This window comes from Rhinopithecus bieti, unplaced genomic scaffold (assembly GCF_001698545.2).
Source record: "Rhinopithecus bieti isolate Rb0 unplaced genomic scaffold, ASM169854v2 scaffold_41913, whole genome shotgun sequence".
In the NCBI taxonomy this organism is placed as follows: domain Eukaryota; kingdom Metazoa; phylum Chordata; class Mammalia; order Primates; family Cercopithecidae; genus Rhinopithecus; species Rhinopithecus bieti.
The window spans coordinates 4,121,191-4,143,056 of NW_016818964.1; the positions used below are offsets into that span (position 1 = coordinate 4,121,191).

General features: G+C 49.9%; 1 protein-coding gene across 7 annotated transcripts in view; it reads right to left on the bottom strand.

The window, feature by feature from the left end:
• The window catches only part of SYNE3 (spectrin repeat containing nuclear envelope family member 3), a 94,045-nt gene that overhangs the window by 13,767 nt on the left and 58,412 nt on the right, over positions 1-21,866 (bottom strand). For 5 of the 7 annotated variants that reach the window (XM_017857952.1, XM_017857954.1, XM_017857955.1 and 2 more), the window contains 10 exons: positions 20,069-20,205; positions 17,426-17,600; positions 13,732-13,914; positions 12,278-12,421; positions 10,646-10,780; positions 7,400-7,561; positions 7,098-7,270; positions 6,520-6,649; positions 4,033-4,194; positions 463-612 (listed from right to left, as the gene is read on the bottom strand). In XM_017857952.1, coding sequence (XP_017713441.1) covers positions 463-612; positions 4,033-4,194; positions 6,520-6,649; positions 7,098-7,270; positions 7,400-7,561; positions 10,646-10,780; positions 12,278-12,421; positions 13,732-13,914; positions 17,426-17,600; positions 20,069-20,205 — 1,551 coding nt within the window. The remainder of the gene's footprint in view (positions 1-462; positions 613-4,032; positions 4,195-6,519; positions 6,650-7,097; positions 7,271-7,399; positions 7,562-10,645; positions 10,781-12,277; positions 12,422-13,731; positions 13,915-17,425; positions 17,601-20,068; positions 20,206-21,866) is intronic. The other 2 variants (XM_017857959.1, XM_017857958.1) reach the window with 2 other exon arrangements.

A 21,866-nucleotide genomic window follows, 5' to 3' on the forward strand; every position in this document is an offset into this window, starting at 1 on the left:
GTCACGCCTACAACACAACGGTGTGTCTGCAGGCTGGCTCTGCCACTGACCACCCATGCAGCCTTGGGCAAGTTTTTTCACTGCTTGGAGTCTCAGCTCCCACTCTGGAGGCTGGAGATACAATGACCTGAGCAGAGGGGAACCATACAGACTGAATGGGACAGTGCACACAGAGCCCTCGGCTTGGGAGGTAGGAAGCACTCCTTACACATTAATTACAAGGTCACTGCTGTCCTGATTGGGACTCCAGCCTCATGAGGTGGTTGGATGGCCAAATGGCATCACCTGAGTCAAGTGTCCAGGACCCTTGAGTATCCCTGTCCTCTAAGTAGTCATCTCTGCCTGGTGTGTGAATGCACAGGGCAGGGTGGATGCGGGCTGAGCACTGTATCCTCAGGCAAATCCAGGCCCAGCTACAGTCCTGTCCCTGGAATCTGGGACCTGCACATCCTTGGCACCTACCAGCAGGTAGCCGGAGTCCTTCAGCTTGGACTTGTACAGCATCCACTGGTAGCGCAGATCTTCCAGCTTGTCCGAGGTCCCCCTTGCCGGCCCAAGATGAAGGAGGTTCTCAAAGAGATGCTGACCTTCTGGCACCCGAGCCTCCAGCTCCTGGGGAAAGCAGCAGCGTCATGGTGGGGTTTCCAAATGGCCCAGACAGTCCCAACTGGCTGGTAAGGATGGGTCCATCAAATTTCACTCAACAGACAGGTAGGAAGGGAGGAGGCAGACAGAATCCATGAAGTGGGACTCCCATCTGTGCAGTTCAAGCTAAGGCCTAGCCCTTACTCTCAGGAACATTACAGGATGGCCTCCTGCACGGAACGGGCAGCTGGGCTGCAGACCTCCAGTGGTTACTTCCAACTGTGACATTCCAGGACCAAGTCCTCCAGAGGGCTTGACTAGAGTTTGCCTCATTCTAAAAGTTGTCATTGTGAACATGTCTTTCTGTTGGCATTATGAGCCTGGCAGAGTGGTGTTGGAATGTGCAGATTTTTCTCAGGAAATAGAAGTACTGTGTTCCCTTGGGATGGAACCTTTTATTCTCAGGACTCCGGAGAGGTGGTGTGATGGGGCAGTAGCAGCGGGGCTATAAATCCGGGAGCCCAGGTTTAAGTCCTGGCTTTGGATCCTGACTCTGCCCCATCCTACTAGCAAGTAATATGGGACACCTTGCTTAGCTTCTCAGAGCCTGCAGGAACGTATGCTGTACAAAAGCAAGGGGGTTTAACTTGAACAGAAAGTCATTTCTGATATGGCTGGAATCGGGTGGTGGTGCGGTGGGGGGAATGAGAGGAGCAGCCAAATATGAGACAGGAGAGGCAGGCAAGGAAGACTTCCAGGTAATGGCCAACTAGATCATTGGGACCAAATCTCTCACTAAGGACAAAATATTTAAAGCATTTTAAAGGCATAAAAGTATTAACAAAAGAATGTGAGGCACACCGGGACACAACTTGGGAAAGAATGAAAACCCAGGGCAGACAGTGCTGTGTTCAGACCGGCTTTTGTCCACAGAACATTTGCCAATTTGGAAGGAATAGCTGTAAAACACCTGTGCTTTTGGCAGCCTCACTGGGCTGGGGAGACAAAGGTCAAAGTCTGGGCCCTACCGAGTTGGAGAGTCTGATAGGATTCATTTACCCTTTTGCTGAGCTCCTAAAGCCTTCACCCTGTTAAAAATGAACCAGAAGTAAACCTGGACCTTGTGGAGACTTGCAGCCCAGTTCAAAGTCATCTTAGTAGACCAGGGAAACTCAAGTCTTGAACTTGGATTTAGTGGTCCCAGAACGAAAGGTCCCTACTTGCCTGGCAGTAGCAAATGGAATAGACTCTGGAGGAAAAGATTATCCTAAATCAAATCTTTTTTTCTTTTTTTTTTCTTTTTTCGTTTTTTTTGAGACGGAGTTTCGCTCTTGTTGCCCATGCTGGAGTGCAATGGCGCAATCTCAGCTCACCGCAACCTCCACCTCCCAGGTTCAAGCAATTCTCCTGCCTCAACTTCCTGAGCAGCTGGGATTACAAGCATACACCACCACGCCTGGCTAATTTTGTATTTTTAGTAGATACGGGGTTTCTCCATGTTGAGGCTGGTCTCCAACTCCTGACCTCAGGTGATCCGCCTGCCTCGGCCTCCCAAAGTGCTGGGATTACAGGCGTGAGCCACCGCACCCGGCCTCTCCTAAATCTTAAATCACTCTTATACATATTTTGGCAAACACAATGTCTAGCACACAAAGCAGCCACACAAAGACACAAGAAACCAAGAGTAAGAACAGGCAGAAATAATATACAACAGAAATATTCATAAAATGCCTTGAGATATTAGAATTATTAGACACAATCTGTAAAAAGCTATATTTACTATGTTCAAATAATTAAAAGATAGGCTTAAAATTTAAGCAAGCATCTGGAAAGTATGAAAATGATAGAGTTTCAGTTAAGACGTGAGTTATAAAATAAGAAAAAAAAATAAAGGTAAGAAAAATGATAGCCTAGATTATTAAAAGTACCAAAAAGAAGTTCTAGAACTGATAACTACAACAACAAAAGTTAAGAACTCAATAGACATGTGTAACAGAAGATGAAACACAGCTAAAGAGAGAATTAGTAAGCTGAAAGATGGATCAGAAAAACTATCCAGAATGCAACACGAAGAGAGAAAAGGATGAAAAATACACAAGAGAGAGTAAGAGACATAAAGCACACAGTGAGAAGTAGTTACATATTTTTAAATGATATCACAATAGAAGAGGAGAAAGGGAACAAGGCAGAGGTAATATTTTAAGAAATATTGTTAGTAGAAAAAAATACAAGTAACAAGTTTGGGAAGTAAGAGAAAAAAAATAATGTTAGAGAATTTTCCAGAAAGATCCTAGACCACAGATTTGGGAGTTAAAATGAATCCCAACCCAGATAAATAAAAAGAAATTCAAACCTAAAATTGCAGAAAAATAGGGAAACAGAAGTGAGCTGGAGCCTGGTTGAGAAAGGCCTTGAGTAATAAACTCAGGGGTTAAACTCTATAGTGAAAGGTTTTCATTACGGGGAGGACAGGGTCATATTTGTCATTCTGGCTGCAGAATGAGCCATGACCTAGATGGGAACCCAACAGGAAGAAGGGAGGATCAGCTGGGAGGCTACAGCCATAGTCAAGGCCAAAAATGGTAAGTGCCTAAATCTAGACAATGGTAGTGCGAGGAAAGAGAAACACAACATATCTAGGAGGTGGAATCAAGGAGCTTTAGCAACTGATTAGATGTGAGAGTGAAGAAGACAGAAGAGAAGTGATAGTACAGTTGCAAAAATGGCTGTGACTTTCCCCATCTCCCTCCCCACAGCCATATCCATACCCACTGCAACATGACTTTGCCATCCCTTCCATCAAGTGGTGGAGTCTGTTTCCCTTTCCTTGACTCTAGGCTGGTTTTGGCAAACAGAATGCAGGGGAATTAATGTTATGCTGGCTCCTAGTCTTGACCTCAAAAGTCTTTGCCTGCTGCTACTGCTCTCTTCCGCCCTGCCTCTGCTATGAGAAGTCCAGGCTGTGCCACAGGAGTATAAGAGATGTGTAGTCCATGTCATTCTCATCTCTAATAGCCCACTAGCCCCCAGAAGTAGAGACACCCAACTGACCTACAACTGATAGCAGACAGACTGCAGGCCCTGCCCGGTTGAGTTCAGCCTAACTTGCTGTGCTTCTGAACCACGGGTTAAATACCTAGTTGTTGTTTTCAGCCACAAACTGTTGGGATGGTTTGTTACACAGCAATAGCTAAGTGACACAGGAGTCAAGTGATTAGTGGTGATATTTTCCAAGTAGGGAAATACAGAAGCATGCTGAATACATGAATGAATGCCAGAAAAAGTTCTAAAATCTTTGAACGAAAAAAGTATAAAAGCCGTTATCTATACACACAGCAGAACAGCTCACAACTGTGGGTGTGCTCTTTCTCTTGAAGAACCCCCTGGTGGCAAATGCATCTGTGGTTGCAAACCCTATGGATGAGGGACCTTTCCTGGGGAACAGACCTGTAGCTTCGATTCTCTGGTCCTCAAGTCCTCGGCTGTAGAAGTCCTCATTGCGATGATTCTAACCAGCTTGGAATTTTCCACCTGCAACCACTGCTCAAAGTTCCTCAGGAGCTGGGAGAAATCTTCATGGCTCCCTTCTTCTTCCTGGAGAAGATTTACCTGTAGGATCACACACGGCCAAAGCATCAGAGGTGAAAGAGACCCCCTGGCCATGTGTCCTGGGAATTCCACCCGAGGCAGAGGGGCAGGGACGAGGACAAGATGCCCAAAGTAGTGACAGGAGAGGCCTGGGGGATGAACAATGAATCTCTACACAACATGGCCACATTTAGGGGCCAAGAACATTCCTCACTGTCCCCTCTCTGATCCCCTGAGAGGTGACAGAAGCCACCGCCACCTCTTACCAGGGTGACGATACAAATAGTCACCCTTCCACCATGCTTGTCCCCTCGGGGCTCCATGACTAGAGTGATCTGACTATGATGTAAGCCCATGCAGCTAACTTCCTGGTTATCCATGTTGGTGCCTCTCACTCCTCCTCAGTGTGACCCAGGAGTCTTGGTTCCACTGCACGTGCTGCCTTCCCTGTCCTCTGAGCCTGGGTCTGGAGACGTGTCTTGGCCCCTCAAACTGGCACTCGAATTTCTCCCTCTGCTCTTCACACACACTGTCTCCTCTATTAGGAACACACCTCCCTCCTTCCTCTCCTCACTGCCACTCAGCCGTGAAAATTCAGCTGAGATTTCTTATCTTCCAGGAGGGGCTTTCCTGTCCTGGACTTGGGAACTGCTGCAGACTCCCGTGGCCTCTGGCCTGTCTGCCAAGGTGCACCACATTTTTTTTTTTTTTTTTTTTTTTTTTTTTTTTTTTTTTTTTGCTGCTTTTTTTTTTTTGGAAACCCTTATTTAACTGCCTGTGGATCCACTCCCTTGCTTCTTTCTTTTCAACAAAGCTTAGTTTGTTTAAGGGCAGTAAGGGAAAGTGATGGGTGAAACAATGTAGTTTCTTTTTTTTTTTTCTTTTATAAAACATAGCCATTGGCCAGGCGCGGTGGCTCAAGCCTATAATCCCAGCACTTTGGGAGGCCGAGACGGGCGGATCACGAGGTCAGGAGTTCGAGACCATCCTGGCTAACACGGTGAAACCCCATCTCTACTAAAAAAAAAATACAAAAAACTAGCCGGGCGAGGTGGTGGGCGCCTGTAGTCCCAGCTACTCAGGAGGCTGAGGCAGGAGAATGGCGTAAACCCGGGAGGCGGAGTTTGCCGTGAGCTGAGATCTGGCCACTACACTCCAGCCTGGGCGACAGAGCGAGACTCCGTCTCAAAAAAAAAAAAAAAAACATAGCCATGGCACAAAAATAGACCCATCTTGTTTGATTTTAGTTTCCATTCTGGGGCCAGAGGAAGTGTCCAGCCCCCATGCTCTCTCCCCTACAGGTGGTACTGCTAGTGGCTCACAGAGGCGAGTATCTCCCGGGCCCAGCGGCACGGGCCTATCCTGAGAGCTTATTAGAAATGCAGAATGGAATTGTGGGCCCCAGTCAGATCTACTAACTCACAGTCTGCATTTTATCTTATTTTATTATTTTTTGTTGATGGATTGATTGATTGAAATGGGGTCTTGCTTTGTCACTCAGGCTGGAGTGCAGTGGCACAACCACAGCTCCCTGCAGCCTCAAACTCCTGGGCACAAATGATCCTCCCACCTCAGGCCCCTGAGTAGCTGGAACCACAGGTGCACACCACTATGTCCAGTTAATTTTAAAATATTTTTTATAGAAATGGGGTCTTGCTATCTTGCCCAGGCTTGTCTCAAACTCCTGACCTCAAGCAATCCTCCTGCCTCGGCCTCCCAAAGTTCTGGGATTGTAGGTGTAGCTCACCATACCCAGCCCAGAACCTGCATTTTAATACAAGGCTGGGTGCCCACTGAAAAGCTCTACACTGGATTCCAAGTTCTCTGAGGGTGGGAAGTGCTACTCACAGCTGTATCCTAGCTCTGAGCACAGTCCTTGGAACAAAGTAGCACTCAGCAAATGGAGGCTGAGTGAAAGAATGAATGGGAAAATGAATAATTTGATGTCTTTGAATAACAAGGAATAACGTTCTTTTCAACAAAGCTCAAGTTTGCTTAAGGGCAGTAAGGGATAGATGAAACATGGCACAAAAATATTCTCATCTTGTATGGTTTTGGCTTCCAATCCAGGGCCAGCAGGAAGCTTTCAGCCCCAACACTCTCTTCCCTGCAGGAGCTGCTGCTAGCCTGGCTCTGCAGACTCTGGGATCTCTGAGGTCCACTGTGGAGCAGGATCAATTGCTCTTTGGGCCACAGGTGGGGCAGGCTCAAATAAGACAGGATGTGGCCAAGTCCTCAGAGCAGAGCATGTTGCCCCAGACAGGGAGGGGCCTGTGCTGGAGACCCTACCCATCTCTTGACCTGGGGCCTGGCCCCTTCTCCCACAGCCCTGCTAGACAGACTCACCTGTCGACGATGCCTGGGAATAGGATCCATGGGGTCGATGAGAAATCCTGACTTTGGGATGTTGTTGGTGAAAACCATTTTCTTCCCTGAATCCACTTCCATCCTCTGCAGGTGCCAGTTTCTGATGAGGCTGAGAAGACAAACTCAGCCCAGTCAATGCAGAGATGTGGTGGGAACCCACCAGGACATGGGAAAAGTAATAGAACTGGGGAACCATGGGTGACGAGTCAGTGCCCCCACTGAAGTTTGTCAGAACGTTCCTGAGGCATGCTCACATCCGGTTTCTGACTTTAAACTCACAGTAACCTGTCATGAAGGTGCATATGCCCACTGATGCAGATGGGGAAACTGAGGCTCAAACCAGTATGGACTGGAGGCTAACTCCTAAGATGGGGACATTTCCTGGCTCCTCCTGCTCCTGCTAGAATAGCCAACTGGGCCAAAGTGTGAAGGTGCCCAAGGCCCCTGGCTCCACACTGGGCAGCACCCTGGCCATCTGCTCCACGAGCACCTGAGTGCCCCTGAGTGGGCAGAGGCGGTGTCCCAGACAAGGCTCAGAGCCTAGGAGGCACTCTCACCTCAGCAGACTTTCTTCCAGCAGCCTCAAGGCCCGCCACGACTCTGCCAGCTCCCTGAGCTCCTCCTGTACCATGGCAGCACCCTCTGCAGAAGACTTCTCCATCACCAGCCAGCCCTGCGCTTCCACCAGGGACAGCTGGGCCTCCTTCTCTGGGAATTCTGCCACCAGCCTCTAAAGGTCACACAGACACACAGAAACATACACGGTGAAGGTGGAGGGAGGTTTCTGCTCCTCGGTGTGGGAACGTTGGCCTGTCAAGGCTGCTTCTTTGGGAAGTGGGTGAGGGAACCACCGCCTTACCTCAAACTCGGCCTCTTGGGACTCAGCATCCCCCGGGCCAGCCTCTCCCCGGTGTGCCTCCAGCTTTTGCGTGGTCACGGTGATCCACTGCCGCAGCTCCAGCAGTTGGTGGCTGAAGGTGCAGTGCTCCTCCACGCTCTGCCGACACCTGTCCACAAGGTCCTGCAGCATAGCCCGGGGAGCCCAGGGTGCCCTGAGTGCTGTCCAAGGGGGAGACCCCCACACCACCTCCACCCTGCAGGGCTCTCACACCTGCTGGGGACCCCAGAGCTCCCCACCAAGTAGCACCACAAAAGGCTGGGCTGGCCCTTCCCTCCGCACAGCACAAGGAATTTACCCTGGGAAGATCAACTCTGGTTTAAAGCCTGTCTTACTTTTAGGAAAACGACCAAGTCTAGGTGTGGGTGGGGGAAATCGGATCTCCTGTCCACCACTGATCCAAGTGTAAATTGGCCCAACCACTTGTGGAAACCATGGGTCAAAATCTACCCAAAAAGAATGTGGCTGTAGCTGATGGCCCAGCCATTCCATTTCCGGTGCATGCCCTGGAAATGGGAACATGTCCTCACCCAGGGGCATATATGTGACAGCCGCAAGCTGGAAACGATCCAAGTGCCCATCGAGAGCAGAATGAATAAATACACGGTGGTATATATTCACATCATGGAACATTTTACAGCAGCAAGAATGAACAGTCTATAACCACATGCCATACGGTAGATGAATTTACAACCATCATGTGGAGAGCTAAAGGCCAGGCACAAAAGAAAACATTCTGTCCAATTCAATTGAAATGAAGGATAACATCAGACAAACCCAAGCTGTGTCGCGGGAAGCCTGAAGTCAGAGCTCCCCTTGAGGGTCGGGAATGGTGAGCTGGGCGTGACCACAGGCACAGGGGCTTTGGGAGGTGGGTAATATTCTGTGCTTTAGCTGTCTGCTGGTAACACAGATGCATTTAATTTTTTAAAAATTCATCGAACTGCACACTCAGATATTCGCGTTCGGTCTTTCTTTGTTCTTTTCCCCTGAGTACTGTTTCCTGGGCCAATCTATTGCTCAGCTCTCTGTCCCCAGGAAAGGAGGACACTGTCCCCAGAAGGGCAGCCATTCTCTATGCCCCTGGCCACCCAGCCTGAGACCCGTGGAGCTTTCTTTCCATAGCCCGCCATGAACCAGTCAGACCCCAGGGCCTGCCGTTCCCATTCCAGCTGTGTTAGCTGGATAAGGTCATGACTCTCTGCAGGGCTACCACAGGCCCTGCCTTCTGCATTCCACAGACACCGGCTGAGACCGCTGGATACCAGGCCCATACCCGGGGCTGGGCAGACTGCTGCCTCTGTCCTCAGTGAACCATCAATGAGGGCCTGAGAAGTTATCTAAAACTCCACTTCTCTGAGATGTCCCTACCACTGTCCCCTCCTGGTCCCTGTGTGCCAACATTAGACCAGACGCCTCCAAGGGCTTCCCGTGCATAGAGCTGTGATCTCCAACATGGGATACCTGCCCCCCAGGGGGACGCAGAGACTGCCTCGCTGTAGGGAAGGACATATTAGATTAACAAGCACTGGGTACCAAAATAATAAAACGGCAATTTCTCTTTAAAGAAGAATAGAAACAATCAATAAGAGTTGGAATATCATCGTTTGCAACACCTAGTGATCCTCAGTTAATGCTGCTTCTTGTAATGACTAATCTAGCCCATCATTTGGATGGAGGTATTAGGAGACTTCTGCTGCTTCTGTGGGTTTCTATGGGCTCCTGAGGAGTGAGGACAGTGTGTCCTATTTCTCTACTGCCTCGACCTTGAAACTACTCACTGCTAGTTTATTGAATGTAACTAAATGAATTCATCCAGACATCAATCGTCACTTAGACCAACGGGTCTCCACAGGTGGTGCCTTATTTCCCGGAAACCGGTGGGGAGGGTTTGCAGTTGCTGAGATAGAGGTGGTGAGGGTGACACTAGGAGGAGTGAGAGGGATGGGCGCTCGCATTCCACCCTGGGGCGGACAGTCCACCAAAGCAGAATTGGCCCATATCCCACACAATTTTCTCATGTCCTCCTAATATCCACAGCAGTAAAAAACCTGTTTGTCATGACCTGAGCTCAGACTGTCACTCCAATCAACACACAAACACAAAGAACGTTTTGCAGTTTTAACAAACGTACTGACTTCTCTAGAGCTGCACCCTTTGTGTAAGTGGACGGGAGACTGCTCTTGGCTTTGATCAAAGTTCTATCAAGCGTTATTCACATTTCAGAAAACCACATCACTGAAGGTCGTGATGGCTGTGCCACTTGACACGACATTGACAGCTGTCATGCAGGGAGGGCACGTTCTGACCCCCTCCTTATGTCTTGAGTGTGGCCATCTGGGAGTACGTATATATTGAAGGACAATATTATATTATAATTATTTCCTTTGATTTCTCTTTTCTATTTCCTGGGTGGGTAACTTACATTCCCTATGAATTTCAGGAGTGTAAAGAGGAGGTTAGGAATATTTGGTATGAAATAGGGTGTGCAAAGTCAGGTAGCATGGAGAGCTCTCACTGCCTCACTGGGTTTTTCTTGAGGTGTGAGCGCCAGACACCCTGCTTTCTACTCCTCAGGGCTTGTTACAAAGGCAGACCGAGGACTGCATCTGAATCAGTGTCACAGTGGGGCCTGGAGTCTGCATTTCCACTTGTCCTCAGGGCAGTTTTGAAGGAGCTTCGAGTTCCATCCCCACTGCAGGAAGGGGACTGAATCCTGGGCGAACCCTAGAAAGAGCCAAGGTGGCCACTAGAGGGCACTGGCGACGAAGCTCTGTGGCCTCCAGGCCTAGGCAGGCTGCAGGGGACCCAAGGCTGCCCGTGCTCTGGGCTGCCTAAGGATTCCAGCAGTCTGCTCTCTGCTTTTGCCTCATGGCCCTAATCTCGATAGGTAATTGTGCATTGACTTGTTTGCTTGATGATTAATTGTCCATCTACCCAACTGGGGTGTAACTCCCAGAAGAGCAGGGGCCTGGGCTGTCATGCTCTGCTACCTCCATCCTTAGGGCTACCTAGAACACCGCCTGGCATATGGGAGGTGCTCAATAATTATCTGTTGTATGAATGAGGAAGGTAAGAAAAAAGGGAGAAAGAAAAAAGATAGGTTAGAAGGAACAAAGGCAGGAAAGGGGGAGAAAGTCCCCAGGCTTGTTGGATGACAGGGGTCTGCTCTCTGTCAAAGCACAGGCCCTTCAGCCAGCCCCTTACCTCCAGAGACCTCTGCAGGGCCTGGAAGTCGGAGGAAAGCTGGTCCATTTTGTGCTGGTGGTTGGGATTCTCCTGGACCAGAGGCCTCGCAGCTTCCATCTGTGCCCCCAGGTCCAGCCCCTCTTCCTGCAGCCCCTGCAGTAGAGAAAGGAACAGGTAGGCTAATCTTCCCATCTTTCCCTCCCTCAGGGTGGCTGATCAGGGCGGAGGCTCTGAGTGGGAGAGCCTGGGAGGGGTGACTTCCCCAAGGCGGTGGGGCTCTTTCATACCAGCGGAAGTACCGATCACATGGCTGGTCTGATGGGCCCACTCTCAGGGCTGGAGAGATTTTAAAAATCAGACACAAATATTCTGGGACACCATGAAAATAAACTCTGCTACAGGCCAGATGGCATCTCCAGGGATGAGCTCACATCGGGACTCATAGTTGGCGACCACCTCTCATTATGAAGAAACACAGCCCAATTTTAGTTTTAAAACCCAAAATGCACTATTTTTTTTCTTTCTTTTTGGAGACAGAGTCTTCTTCTGTCACCCAGGCTGGAGTGCAGTGGCACAATGTAGGCTCACTGCGACCTCCACCTCCTGGGTTCAAGCGATTCTAGTGCCTCAGCCACCCGAGTAACTGGGATTACAGATTCCCGCCACCACGCCTGGCTAAATTTTTTTGGTTTTTTGTTTTTTTTTTTTTTTAAGTAGAGACAGGGTTTCGCCATGTTGCCCAGGCTAGTCTCAAACTCCTAAAGTCAGGCAATCTGCTCACCTCCCAAAGTGCTGGGATTACAGGCATGAGCCACCACTCCTGGCCTAAAATGCACTATTTTTAATGTCTTCCAGAGAACACTCTCAATTTGTGTATGAGTTGTGCTTGGGTTTTAAAAAGAGAACTATTGTATCACATGCATTTTAAAAACCAGCAAGTTCCTTATCCAGCCAACAATGATCAACGGCCAACCTACTTACAGTCTACACTTCAGAACATTTGTTCTTTTTTTTTTTTGAGACGGACTCTCGCTCTGTCACCCGGGCTGGAGTGCAGTGGCGCGATCTCAGCTCACTGCAAGCTCCGCCTCCCGGGTTTACGCCATTCTCCTGCCTCAGCCTCCCGAGTAGCTGGTACTACAGGCGCCCGCCACCTCGCCCAGCTAGTTTTTTGTATTTTTTTTTTAGTAGAGACGGGGTTTCACCGTGTTAGCCAGGATGGTCGTGATCTCCTGACCTCGTGATCTGCCCGTCTCGGCCTCCCAAAGTGCTGGGATTATAGGCTTGAGCCACCGCACCCGGCCAGAACATTTATTCTTAATCTCAAAGTTGGTTTAACTGAACACGTGGACTCATTAAGAATACTTAGCAAAGCAATTCTAAAAACAAATACCAATGTTAGACTTTGGAACTGAGGAGTAAACAAAAAGACAGCTTGTCATTTTGCTGAGCTCAAGACTCAGTTGTTTGAGGTCAGGAACCATCAGATAAATAAGCAGAGGTTCTGTTGAGATGAAAGGTCAGATCTCAACTAAGGGTCTAAATTTCTGGCTCACGGCAGCTGTTGCATTTACTGCTAGACGAAGAAGCCGCTTCTGGGTGCAGGTGAGCGCCTGGGCAAGAGCGATTCAGGCCTCACAGACCCCTCACCTGTAACCTTGAGAGCTGGGCCTGTTTTCCAGGAAGGTCCCTCTGAAGCTCCTTCTCAGCTTGGACCCTGACTTGGAGGTCCAAGAGCTTCCTCTGCAGGGGCTCGAAAGCCGCTCCGAAGTCTTTGTGCTGAGCGAGCAGGCTCTGCAGAGACACAGGACAGCGTGCACCTTAAGAGCGTTCCTCATGGGCACCGTGTTGTGAGACCTGACCTGTGCAGCCAGGCTGCTCTTGGTCTCGGCCAGCTCATGCTCACCAGGCACCGCCCGCTCCAGGAAGCCTGCCCTGAGCCCTGATGGAGTTGGGTGCCTCTCCTTAGAGTCACCATAGTGTCCTCACAGAACACTTTGGCCACATCCTTCTAGAACTGGGGCAAACTATACCCCTCCACCCACTGACCAAATCCCACAGGAGGCCTGTTTTTGTAAATAAAGTTTTATAGGAACCCAGCCATGCCCATACATTTACAGCTGTATCCATGCTGCAGTGGTGGCACTGACGAGCTGCAACAGAGATGGCCTGCCCTGCAGACTCTAAAACCTTCACTATCTGGCCCTTCACAGAAACAGTCTGCCAACCCTTGCTGTAAAACAGCACTTCGATGTCTTCCAGTAATTGCCTATTTATTTGTGTCCACCAGCAAGCTGTGAGTGTTTGAGGGTGAAGACCTTGGCTTCCTTTCTTCATCCCCCCAGCTCCTAGAACTGCACCAGGCCCTGCAGATGGAAGGAACATGCATGGGAGCTGAAATCACGGACTGGGTCCTGGCTGTACCCGGACAGGGTCCTGGCTGTACCTCATATGGACCATGAGCCACCTTCTTGACCATCCTGCTTCAGTGTCCTCGTGTGTAAAACAAGAAAAATAACAGTACCTCCCTCACAGTGCTCTTACATGGATTCGATAAGATCAAGGATCTGGAGCTCTTAGCAACGCCCTGGCCCATAGCCAGTGCCCCATAGATCACAGTTATTATTGTCATTATCATTAGACGCTCAGCAAACATTTGTTACCTAAAAGAATAAGCTGTCCACAACATGCCAGGCCATGTCATTGATGTAGAGTAGTCATTTTGAAATGTGTTGCTAATATGAGCTTCCAGCTCCAGGGTGGTTTAAATTTTACAAGGGCTTTTATCGCCATTTTCTTATTTGACCCTCCAGTCACTCTCTGCAGAAGACTGGACTGGATTCAATTTGATTGCAGGGGGTTTGGGGACAGGGCTGGGAGGCAGACAGGTGGTGGCTAGGAAGCCAGTTAGAGGGAGCGTGCGAGAATCCTACCCAGTTTACACACGAGGAGCCTGAGATTGTCTGGGACAAAGGGATATACCCAGCGCCACACAGTGGCAAGTGGCAGAGCTGAGTTTAGGACATAGGGCCATCTGCCTCCCCAGCGGGTGCTCCAGCCCCGTGGCCAGGCCGAGTCCTGAGCAGACGCCACGTGCTGCACACCTGCAGTTTGCTTTTCCTTTGCAGAAGGCTGTTATGCAGCAGGTCTCTGTCCCTCACAGAACCCACCACCTGCTCCAGGAGTGCCGTGGCTCTCTCCTGGCCAAAGACGCCAATCAGGAGGTCTTTCTTCAGCTGCAGCATTGTCAGTGGCTCTTTCAGGCGGGAGCTTTCCATCAGGGCCGCCTGTGGGAGACAAGACTTCTATGAACCACAGACCGGGCAGGACACAGCTCAGAAACACAGCCAGGGGCACAACTGTTCTGGTTGCAACTGCTTAGGAAGCTTACCATTGTGCAGGTATCTGAGGAAGCAGCAAACTCAAGTAGAAACAAAATGAGCTGGCAGGAATGCGCTGGCAAGGCCCTGAGTTTTGGGGTCAACTTTGATTCCTCTCTCACCTCCCACATCTGTCTTGATACTCAAGCCTGAGCAATATCCACCTCCTACAGGCCTCAGAAGTCTGTCTCCTCTCCATGGCCTCTGCTCCTGACTGCAGTGCACCCTCAGCCTTGGGCACCTGGACCACACAGCTCCTAAATGGCTGCTGCCTCCCAGTTAGTTGGCTCCCCACCACCGACCCACCACATTGCAGCAGAAGCCAGACCCAGCCAGCTCGATCCTCTACTCAGTGATCCCCCATCACCAGTAACAGTGGATGCACCCGCAGCACTACCTGCAACAGTGTTTTGGACATTTTGAAGGGAGCTACAGGCCTGTAGGAGCATGATCAGAGAGAATTCAGGAAGGCTTCCCAGAGGAGGTGATACTCAGCAGACTGCTGATGTGCAGGAGTTTGCCAGGCAAAGAGGAGAACTAAGGGGGCTCAGAAGCCTCCTATAATGGTAGCAGGCTGCCATACGGCCTGAACTCTGTACAGCCCAGACCCTACCTCCTCCAGGAAGCCTTCCCTGACCCCATTCCCAGCCTACACTCACTCTTCTTGCCCCAAAAGCCCTGCAACTCTTAGAGCCTGAACCAAGCCTCTGGCTCCTGTTGCCTCTCCAGCTGTTTCAGGTAAGCACCTCTTGCATTTCTAATCAAGAGTCTGGGGTTCTGGAAGTCAGAGGTTTTGTCTTTGGCCAGAGTTCTTTCATTTTATACCTGATGATGTTGCTGAGAACCCACTCTCAGACTTAAATCACTGAGCTAGGCACAGGGTTGGGAGAGAAAGAACAAAGATTCCAACCCAGGTAAGTCATTTCAATACAAGACAGAAAGTGGTCATTCTTTAAGCAAAGCTGGAGCTAGTGCCGTGGGAGTTCAAGGCAGAGGTGGACACTCCTGGTTGGGGAAATCGAGTACTACTTTGGAGAAGGCAGTACTGATGACAGGCCTTGAAGGGTAGGTGTTTCTGGAAGAGGCAGTGTAGCCACAGCTGATACAGCTGTACTGGCATGACCTGCAAACCAGGGCATCTAGCTTGTGTTCAGCCACACAGAGGTCAAGCCTCTCACTGTAGGGGAGTCACTTTTACCCCCTTTTCACCAAGCTCAGACACAATATTATAGGAGTTAAGAGTTTAGGCTAGGGAATTGAGATCATGAGTCTGGATTATGTACTGGTTGGGAAGCTAGGGGCAGTTCTGAGCCTCAGTTTCCTCTTTTGTCAAATAGGTTCCCTGGCTCTGATCCCTCATCTGCAAAATAAGGAAGATCATGGTAGAAATGGAAATAAAACTACAATGCATAGATATTCAAAATATGTGAATTATGACAATAAAAAATCAGAAAGAACCTAAACCTCTAATGGTGGCAACATTAAATTATGGCATACTCCAAAATAGAATATTATCCAGCCACTGAAAATGATCACTTTTATTTGAATGATTTTAAATGATGCTGAGAACAAAAGCTCAAATGTGTGGAGTGAGAATATCAGAATATACAATTATAGAACTTGATCCCAAATACATAAACATTGTAATTAAATCTTCTGTCTCTTGGTGACCATATCTCATGAAAATATCTAAATGGACTTAATCAGATATAAAGGACAGATTTGGGATCTTCTGATCTAAAATTGAGGTTTGTGGCACATATGAAATTCACTCCAGGATGCCCTGAGGAGCACCTAGAAAAGATGTCCCATCATCCTTTGGAGCATGGGGCTGGAAGAAGAGGCCCCCTGGACCCTTGGAAAGAAAGGCCATGCCCTGCCGCTTAAAAACTATTAAGAGAGGTCTGGCACAGTGGCTCATGTCTGTAATTCTAGCATTTTGGGAGGCTGGGGTGGGCAGCTCACTTGAGGTCAGGAGCTCGAGACCAGCCTGGCCAACATGATGATAAAACCCTGAGTCTACTAAAAGTACAAAAAATTAGCCAGGCGTGGTGGTGCATCCTGTACTTGGGAGGCTGAGGCAGGAGAATCTCTTGAACCTGGGAGGCGGAGGTTGCAGTGAGCCGAGATCGCGCCACTGCCCTCCAGCCTGGATGATAGAGCAAGACTTCGTCTCCAAAAAAAAAAAAAAAAAACCAATGAAGAAAGAAAACAAATTATTGGCCCAACATAAGCCCCAAGCGGAAAATCACAAGGGTAGACATTTCAAAATGCAGGCACATGGCCAAGTAGTGCACCCAAGGGTGAGCAGGGGCCAATCCTGGTTATTGGTTCTCCCCAGTAATACCAAGGTGGCAGAAAAAGCGATGGAGAAATTGCCCCAACATGTTCATCCCTACGGCTTGTGGGATAATGGGTGCTTTTCGTTTTCTTCTTCACATACCTTTACACTCTCCAAGTAGGTGTGCCTTTTATAATCAGAATGATTATACATTTCACACACGTTTGAGCCTTTTCCCACTCTTTGTGTCTAACAATCTCTAGACACAAAATCATTTTATGCACTTCAGAGTTCAATGATGTCAGAGACAGTACGTACAGGCATACTGGGGGCACCATAATGGTGGACATCATGGCAGATGCTGTCTTCTGCTCATCCCACTGTCATTCCTCCTTCTCTCTTCCCAAACAACCAGAATTTTGGGAGGCAAAGTGCTTAGTTCCGGGGCACTGGGTCTAATTGGTACAAACCAGTTAGGGTAATCCCATCATCCTTGCCAGTGATTGGGCCAGGAATCATCATATGACCTTGACCAGCCAATGAGATGTAAGGGGAGTGTGCAGGAGTCGGGAGGATTTGAAAGGCGGAAGTGGAGGTGGAGAGAGCCCCGTGCACCCGCGGCTCCATCCGGAGCCATTTGTTATTCATGGGAGATGCATGTTTGGAGCCAGAGCAGTCATGCTGGGGCCATGAAGGGAGACCTGGCTTAGACCTACAAAGGGCTTGGTCCTGGTGACACCACTGAGCTATGGCCTGGCACCCTGGACTGCCTGAATGTCGCTGTTTTAAGATACCGCAGGTCGGGTCAGGTTTCCTGCCGCTTGCAGCTGCAGTAAAGGCAATGGCCTGAAATGCTGCTCTCTCAGGACTGCTGATGCCTCCACCTGGGAGGTGCTTGCGGGTGGGGAGCGTCCCTACGGAGCCCCGGGTTAACCCGGAGCCGAGCTGACCTTTGTCACTGTAACAAGCAAGCATGGACACTCCCTGTGCACCAGGACTCAGCAGACCGGCCGCAGTGAGCTCTCCCCAGATATCCGGAGGACCCGGCAGTGGGCCTTGCCCTGGGAGAGAGGCTGAAACTCCATGCCCCGCCAGTGGCCCACCCCAGCCACACCCAGTTGGCAGGACCATGGTTACCTCGATCTGGGGTAGGAAGGTGTGAAGGGAGGGCAGGTCCTGCAGGCTGGCAGTGACCTCCAAGAGCCGCTGGGCCAGGGCCCTCCACAGCTGCAGATCCTGCAGAGGCTGCTGGAAATGCTGCCACAGCTCCACCCCCGCGGCATTGCACAGCCTGGCACTCTTCCCCTTCAGGCTGCAAGGAGCGTGGAGGGAGAAAACGAGGGAAGAGAGAGAGTGGGTTCAGTCCAGGGATGAGGCCTCCACCAAGACCCTCAAGAGGCCCAGGGTGCACTGCTCCCAGGGTGGGCCTTCTCCTATCTCAGTTGCTGGGAGTGTCTGCAGCAGTAGACACAAGATGTAGCTGGAAGGGACTCTGGTTAATATTACTATGAAAAGGCATCAGCAGCAGGCCTGGGGTCTTCCTGAGGACAGACACCGGGGCTCCTTGGGACCTGTAGGCTCTTGTATAATTTACATTCATGGGCAAGATACGGTGGCTCACACCTGTAGTCCCAGCACTTTGGGAGGCCAAAGCAGGAGGATCACTTGAGGCCAGGAGTATGAGACTAGCCTGAGCAACATAGCAAGACCCCATCTCTACAAAAAAAAAATTAAAAATTAGCCAGGCATCATGGTGCATGCCTGTAGTCCTAGCTACTCAGGAGGCTGAGGTAGGAGGATTGCTTGAGCCCAGGAATTCGAGGTTGCAGTGAGCTGTGATTGCACCACTGTACTCCAACCTAGGTGACAGAGCAACACCTGTCTCCAAAGTAAATATGTAAATAAATAAGAGGCATGAGTGTTCTCTGATTCTATAGTAGGTATAAAGAGCTGGGAGTTTGGAGCCAGACAGGCCAGCTATGTGACCTTAAGTAGTTCAATATTAATAAGCCTTAGTTTTCTCACCTATGAAATAGGCAACACAGTGTCCCTCACATATAATCATGTTAAGTGTTAGATGAGATGACACATGGAGACATTATTCTTCCAGTAACAGAAGAATAATTAATTCAGACTGGCCCTCCCACTGAGTACAAAAACAAAAGGCAAACAAAAAAATTGCTTGAGCCGGGCGTGGTGGCTCAAACCTGTAATCCCAGCACTTTGGGAGGCCGAGACGGGCGGATCACGAGGTCAGGAGATCGAGACCATCCTGGCTAACATGGTGAAACCCCATCTCTACTAAAAAATACAAAAAAAACTAGCCAGGCGTGGTGGTGGCGCCTGTAGTCCCAGCTACTCGGGAGGCTGAGGCAGGAGAATGGCGTAAACCCGGGAGGCGGAGCTTGCAGTGAGCCGAGATCCAGTCACTGGACTCCAGCCTGGGAGACAGCGAGACTCCGCCTCAAAAAAAAAAAAAAAAAAAAAATTGCTTGATCAAAGTTTTAAAAAACAAGTAATAAAAATGTGAGTCTAACATCCAAAGCTACTTTGACCCTGAGGGCACTTGCCAATCTGGAAGAAATAGCTGCAAAACTGAGTTAGGGTTTTGGCAGCCTCTCAGGATAAGAGTCTATCAAAAATGGGCAGATTCTGAAAACAGCACCTCACATGAAGCTGGGATCGCAAAGGTCCATGCCCTCAGGATAAAAAATGCACTGCAAGCAAGCCAGTACAACAGACGGATAGCCCAGCTGCATGACCAGGGAATACAAGCCTTGAAGATAAATTATGGAGACCCTAGACTAGTCCTGCCTGCCCCCAGGCATCTGGCAGAAGCAAACAAAACCCTTTCTTGAGTAAGATAATGTTATTCTAGGCCCATTTAATTTCTACAAATAATTTTTCAAACACAATGTCCAGCACCAAGTCATAGGAAACCAGTACCTGAAACCTCAGTGAGAGAAACCAGAGAGAGAGGAAGACCCTTGGCCACTCTGTTTCCCTGCCTGCTTCATGCACAGGAAATTCAACCCCCCAACCCCAGTCCTACCCCTACTTCAGCATGCCATGGGGGATCCAGGCCACTGCCCCAGTTTTATAGATGTGGGCCTGAGCATGCTGTGGGATGAGAGACACACGGCAAAGAAGGAGCTCCCTTCGTTCATTCTGAAAGAGCTCCTTGCACCAGGCAGAGGTAGGAGACGCGTGACAGCTGTGTGGACAGTTGTACCATGTTCAGAACACCTCGGAGGCTCATACAGTGAAGACAGGTAACAGATTTCAAATCAACACTTGGCTCAGTTCCGCACAGGGAGGATACAGGGCTGCTGCTTTTGCTAAACTAGGAAGCTGGAAGGTCCTGCTGTGCCTGAGCCCAGGGGCTGAGCGGGCAGGTGGGGGCTGGTCTAGAGACAGCTTGGATGTTGAAGTCAGCATCCGAAGGCAGGGGAATGGAGTCGGTCTATTGAAAAGTCCTCCCTTTGGACCATCACCCCTCCCCAGTGCTAACCTGCATAAAGAGTCATGACAGGATGGGTGGCTCAGCCACTAGCCTGGATAAATGCAAAGTTCAGGCCTCTTTCTGGGAGCAAACGCAAAGCAGTCAAAGGGGACAGTGTCTGAGCCAAGAGAGAACCTGCAAAAGTCAGTCATTGAGAGGTGCAAAGAATGATTTAGAAGTTACTATGTTGCAGGAGAAAGCAAGCCTGCCTTCTGGAGATGGGGAAATGTGGGTTCCAGCACACCCTGAGTCCCACCGCCCTCAGCCTTCCCAGATACCTCCGATACTCCTGGATGGCAGTGACGACACTGTCAGAGAGTGGCTTCAGGTCATGGGGGAAGACGATGAGCTCCTTCAGCTGGGCTTGCAGCCGGTCCACACGGGGCTCCTCTGAGGCCAGCGCCGCCCGTGTTGCCTGCAGCACATGACGACATCACAGCAGGAGGATGAGGCTCCTCAACAGGATAAGTGTGTGTGTGTGAAGGGGGGTGAGCGTGGCCAGTGGGGGTGGGCCAGGCTGGGCAGAAACTGTCACTGGGGGCAGGAACTTGGGTCCCACTCTTGAGCTCAGTCCCTGCCCTCCTATCTCCGGCTCCATGACCCGGAACTCAGCCTTTCCTGTCTGTTGCTGGGCTACAGTTCTGCTCTTTTTTATCCCCTACCTCCCAGCATTGCCATGGCAAACACTAGCACCTAATGATACAAATAACTAATACTCAAGGGACACCAATGCCAGGCTGAGCGCCCTGGGTGTCCCATTCGTTTAAGCCTTGCAACAGTCCTGAAAGGCTAGTCTCTGTGTCCCAATGTTATTAACAAGGAAACCTGGGCTAAGAGCTCTCTGATGGTTGCAGAGTCTGCAGATGGTGGACCCGACATCAGAGCAGGGCCTCTTCATGCCTCTAAAGGTGCTTGTGAACCCGGTTATTATTCTCGGCAGGCCTAGAAGATATTTGCATGGACTATTCCTAAGTTGCTTCACTTCAATGTGTGCAGACACTCCAGACACAGCCTTTCCCTGCTGTCCTGGGAAGTTCTGCATTTGACCTTGATCTGCAGGACTCCCGGTCCCTTGCTTGGCCCTGCTCAGTAGGAGGCAAGGTGGGGTAGTGGAAAGTGCATGGGCTTTGCCACAACACAGAGCTGGCCTGGAGACCCACCTCTGTCTTTTCCTAGCTGTGCACTTTGGGCTATTTCCTCATTGATAAATGGGGTCACTTTCACCAACCACATGGGTCGGGTGATACTGACAAGGCACTTGGTACAGAGCAGGGGTACATTGGTCCCTCCCCATCCCCAGCTCCCTCAATCCCAGGAGGCAGCCTCGTGCTTCTGCCCTTCTTGACTATACCGACCTCTGCTCGATCCTTCATTCACGAGGAACCAGGGGCAGCTCCAGTTAGGCTTAGCCTGGGGTGACCCACGGATGAACAGGGTTTAGAGGATTAAGCTCAAGGGAGAAAGCACAAATAGAGGGAAGGATTTTAGGCAGTGGCTGGGGTAATACGGGCATAGTGGCTACCACTATGTAGGCAGAAGGACACAGAAGCTGACCAGCCAGCCCTGTTCATTCTCAAAAATATTCCTATCGCTATTCAATTAGTTAGCAAATGTAATGACGTCTATGAAAGTTTCCACAGACCAGACACAGTTGGTTTGTGGGAACTGGCAGGTTGAAAATCATTCATGAAGCAGCCCGGCATATCAGTGGTCAGGAAAGCTGGCTGGCCAGCAGGAATTCAGCCAAAGAAGGGCAAGGGTGCAGAGGGGCTGCCCCTGGAGAGAGGCCTGTCCAGGCCACTGGAAGGCCCATCATCAACTTGAGGCAGTACAGGAACACCCAGGACCCTCATTCCTGGGAAGGACGTTGCCCCATGGCTGGGTGGCCTGGCTAAGCATGACCTTTTTCTAGGCTCAGTTCCCTCCTTGTAAAAATAAGACTGCATCCCTTCCAGCTCTGACATGCCGTGCTGGGACCTATACTGTTATCAGGTTTAGTTTGCTGATTCCTTGGGAGGCTCAGGAGGGTGGACCCTGCCAGGTAGTTGTATTTCCTGACCTGACACTGGATAAGCC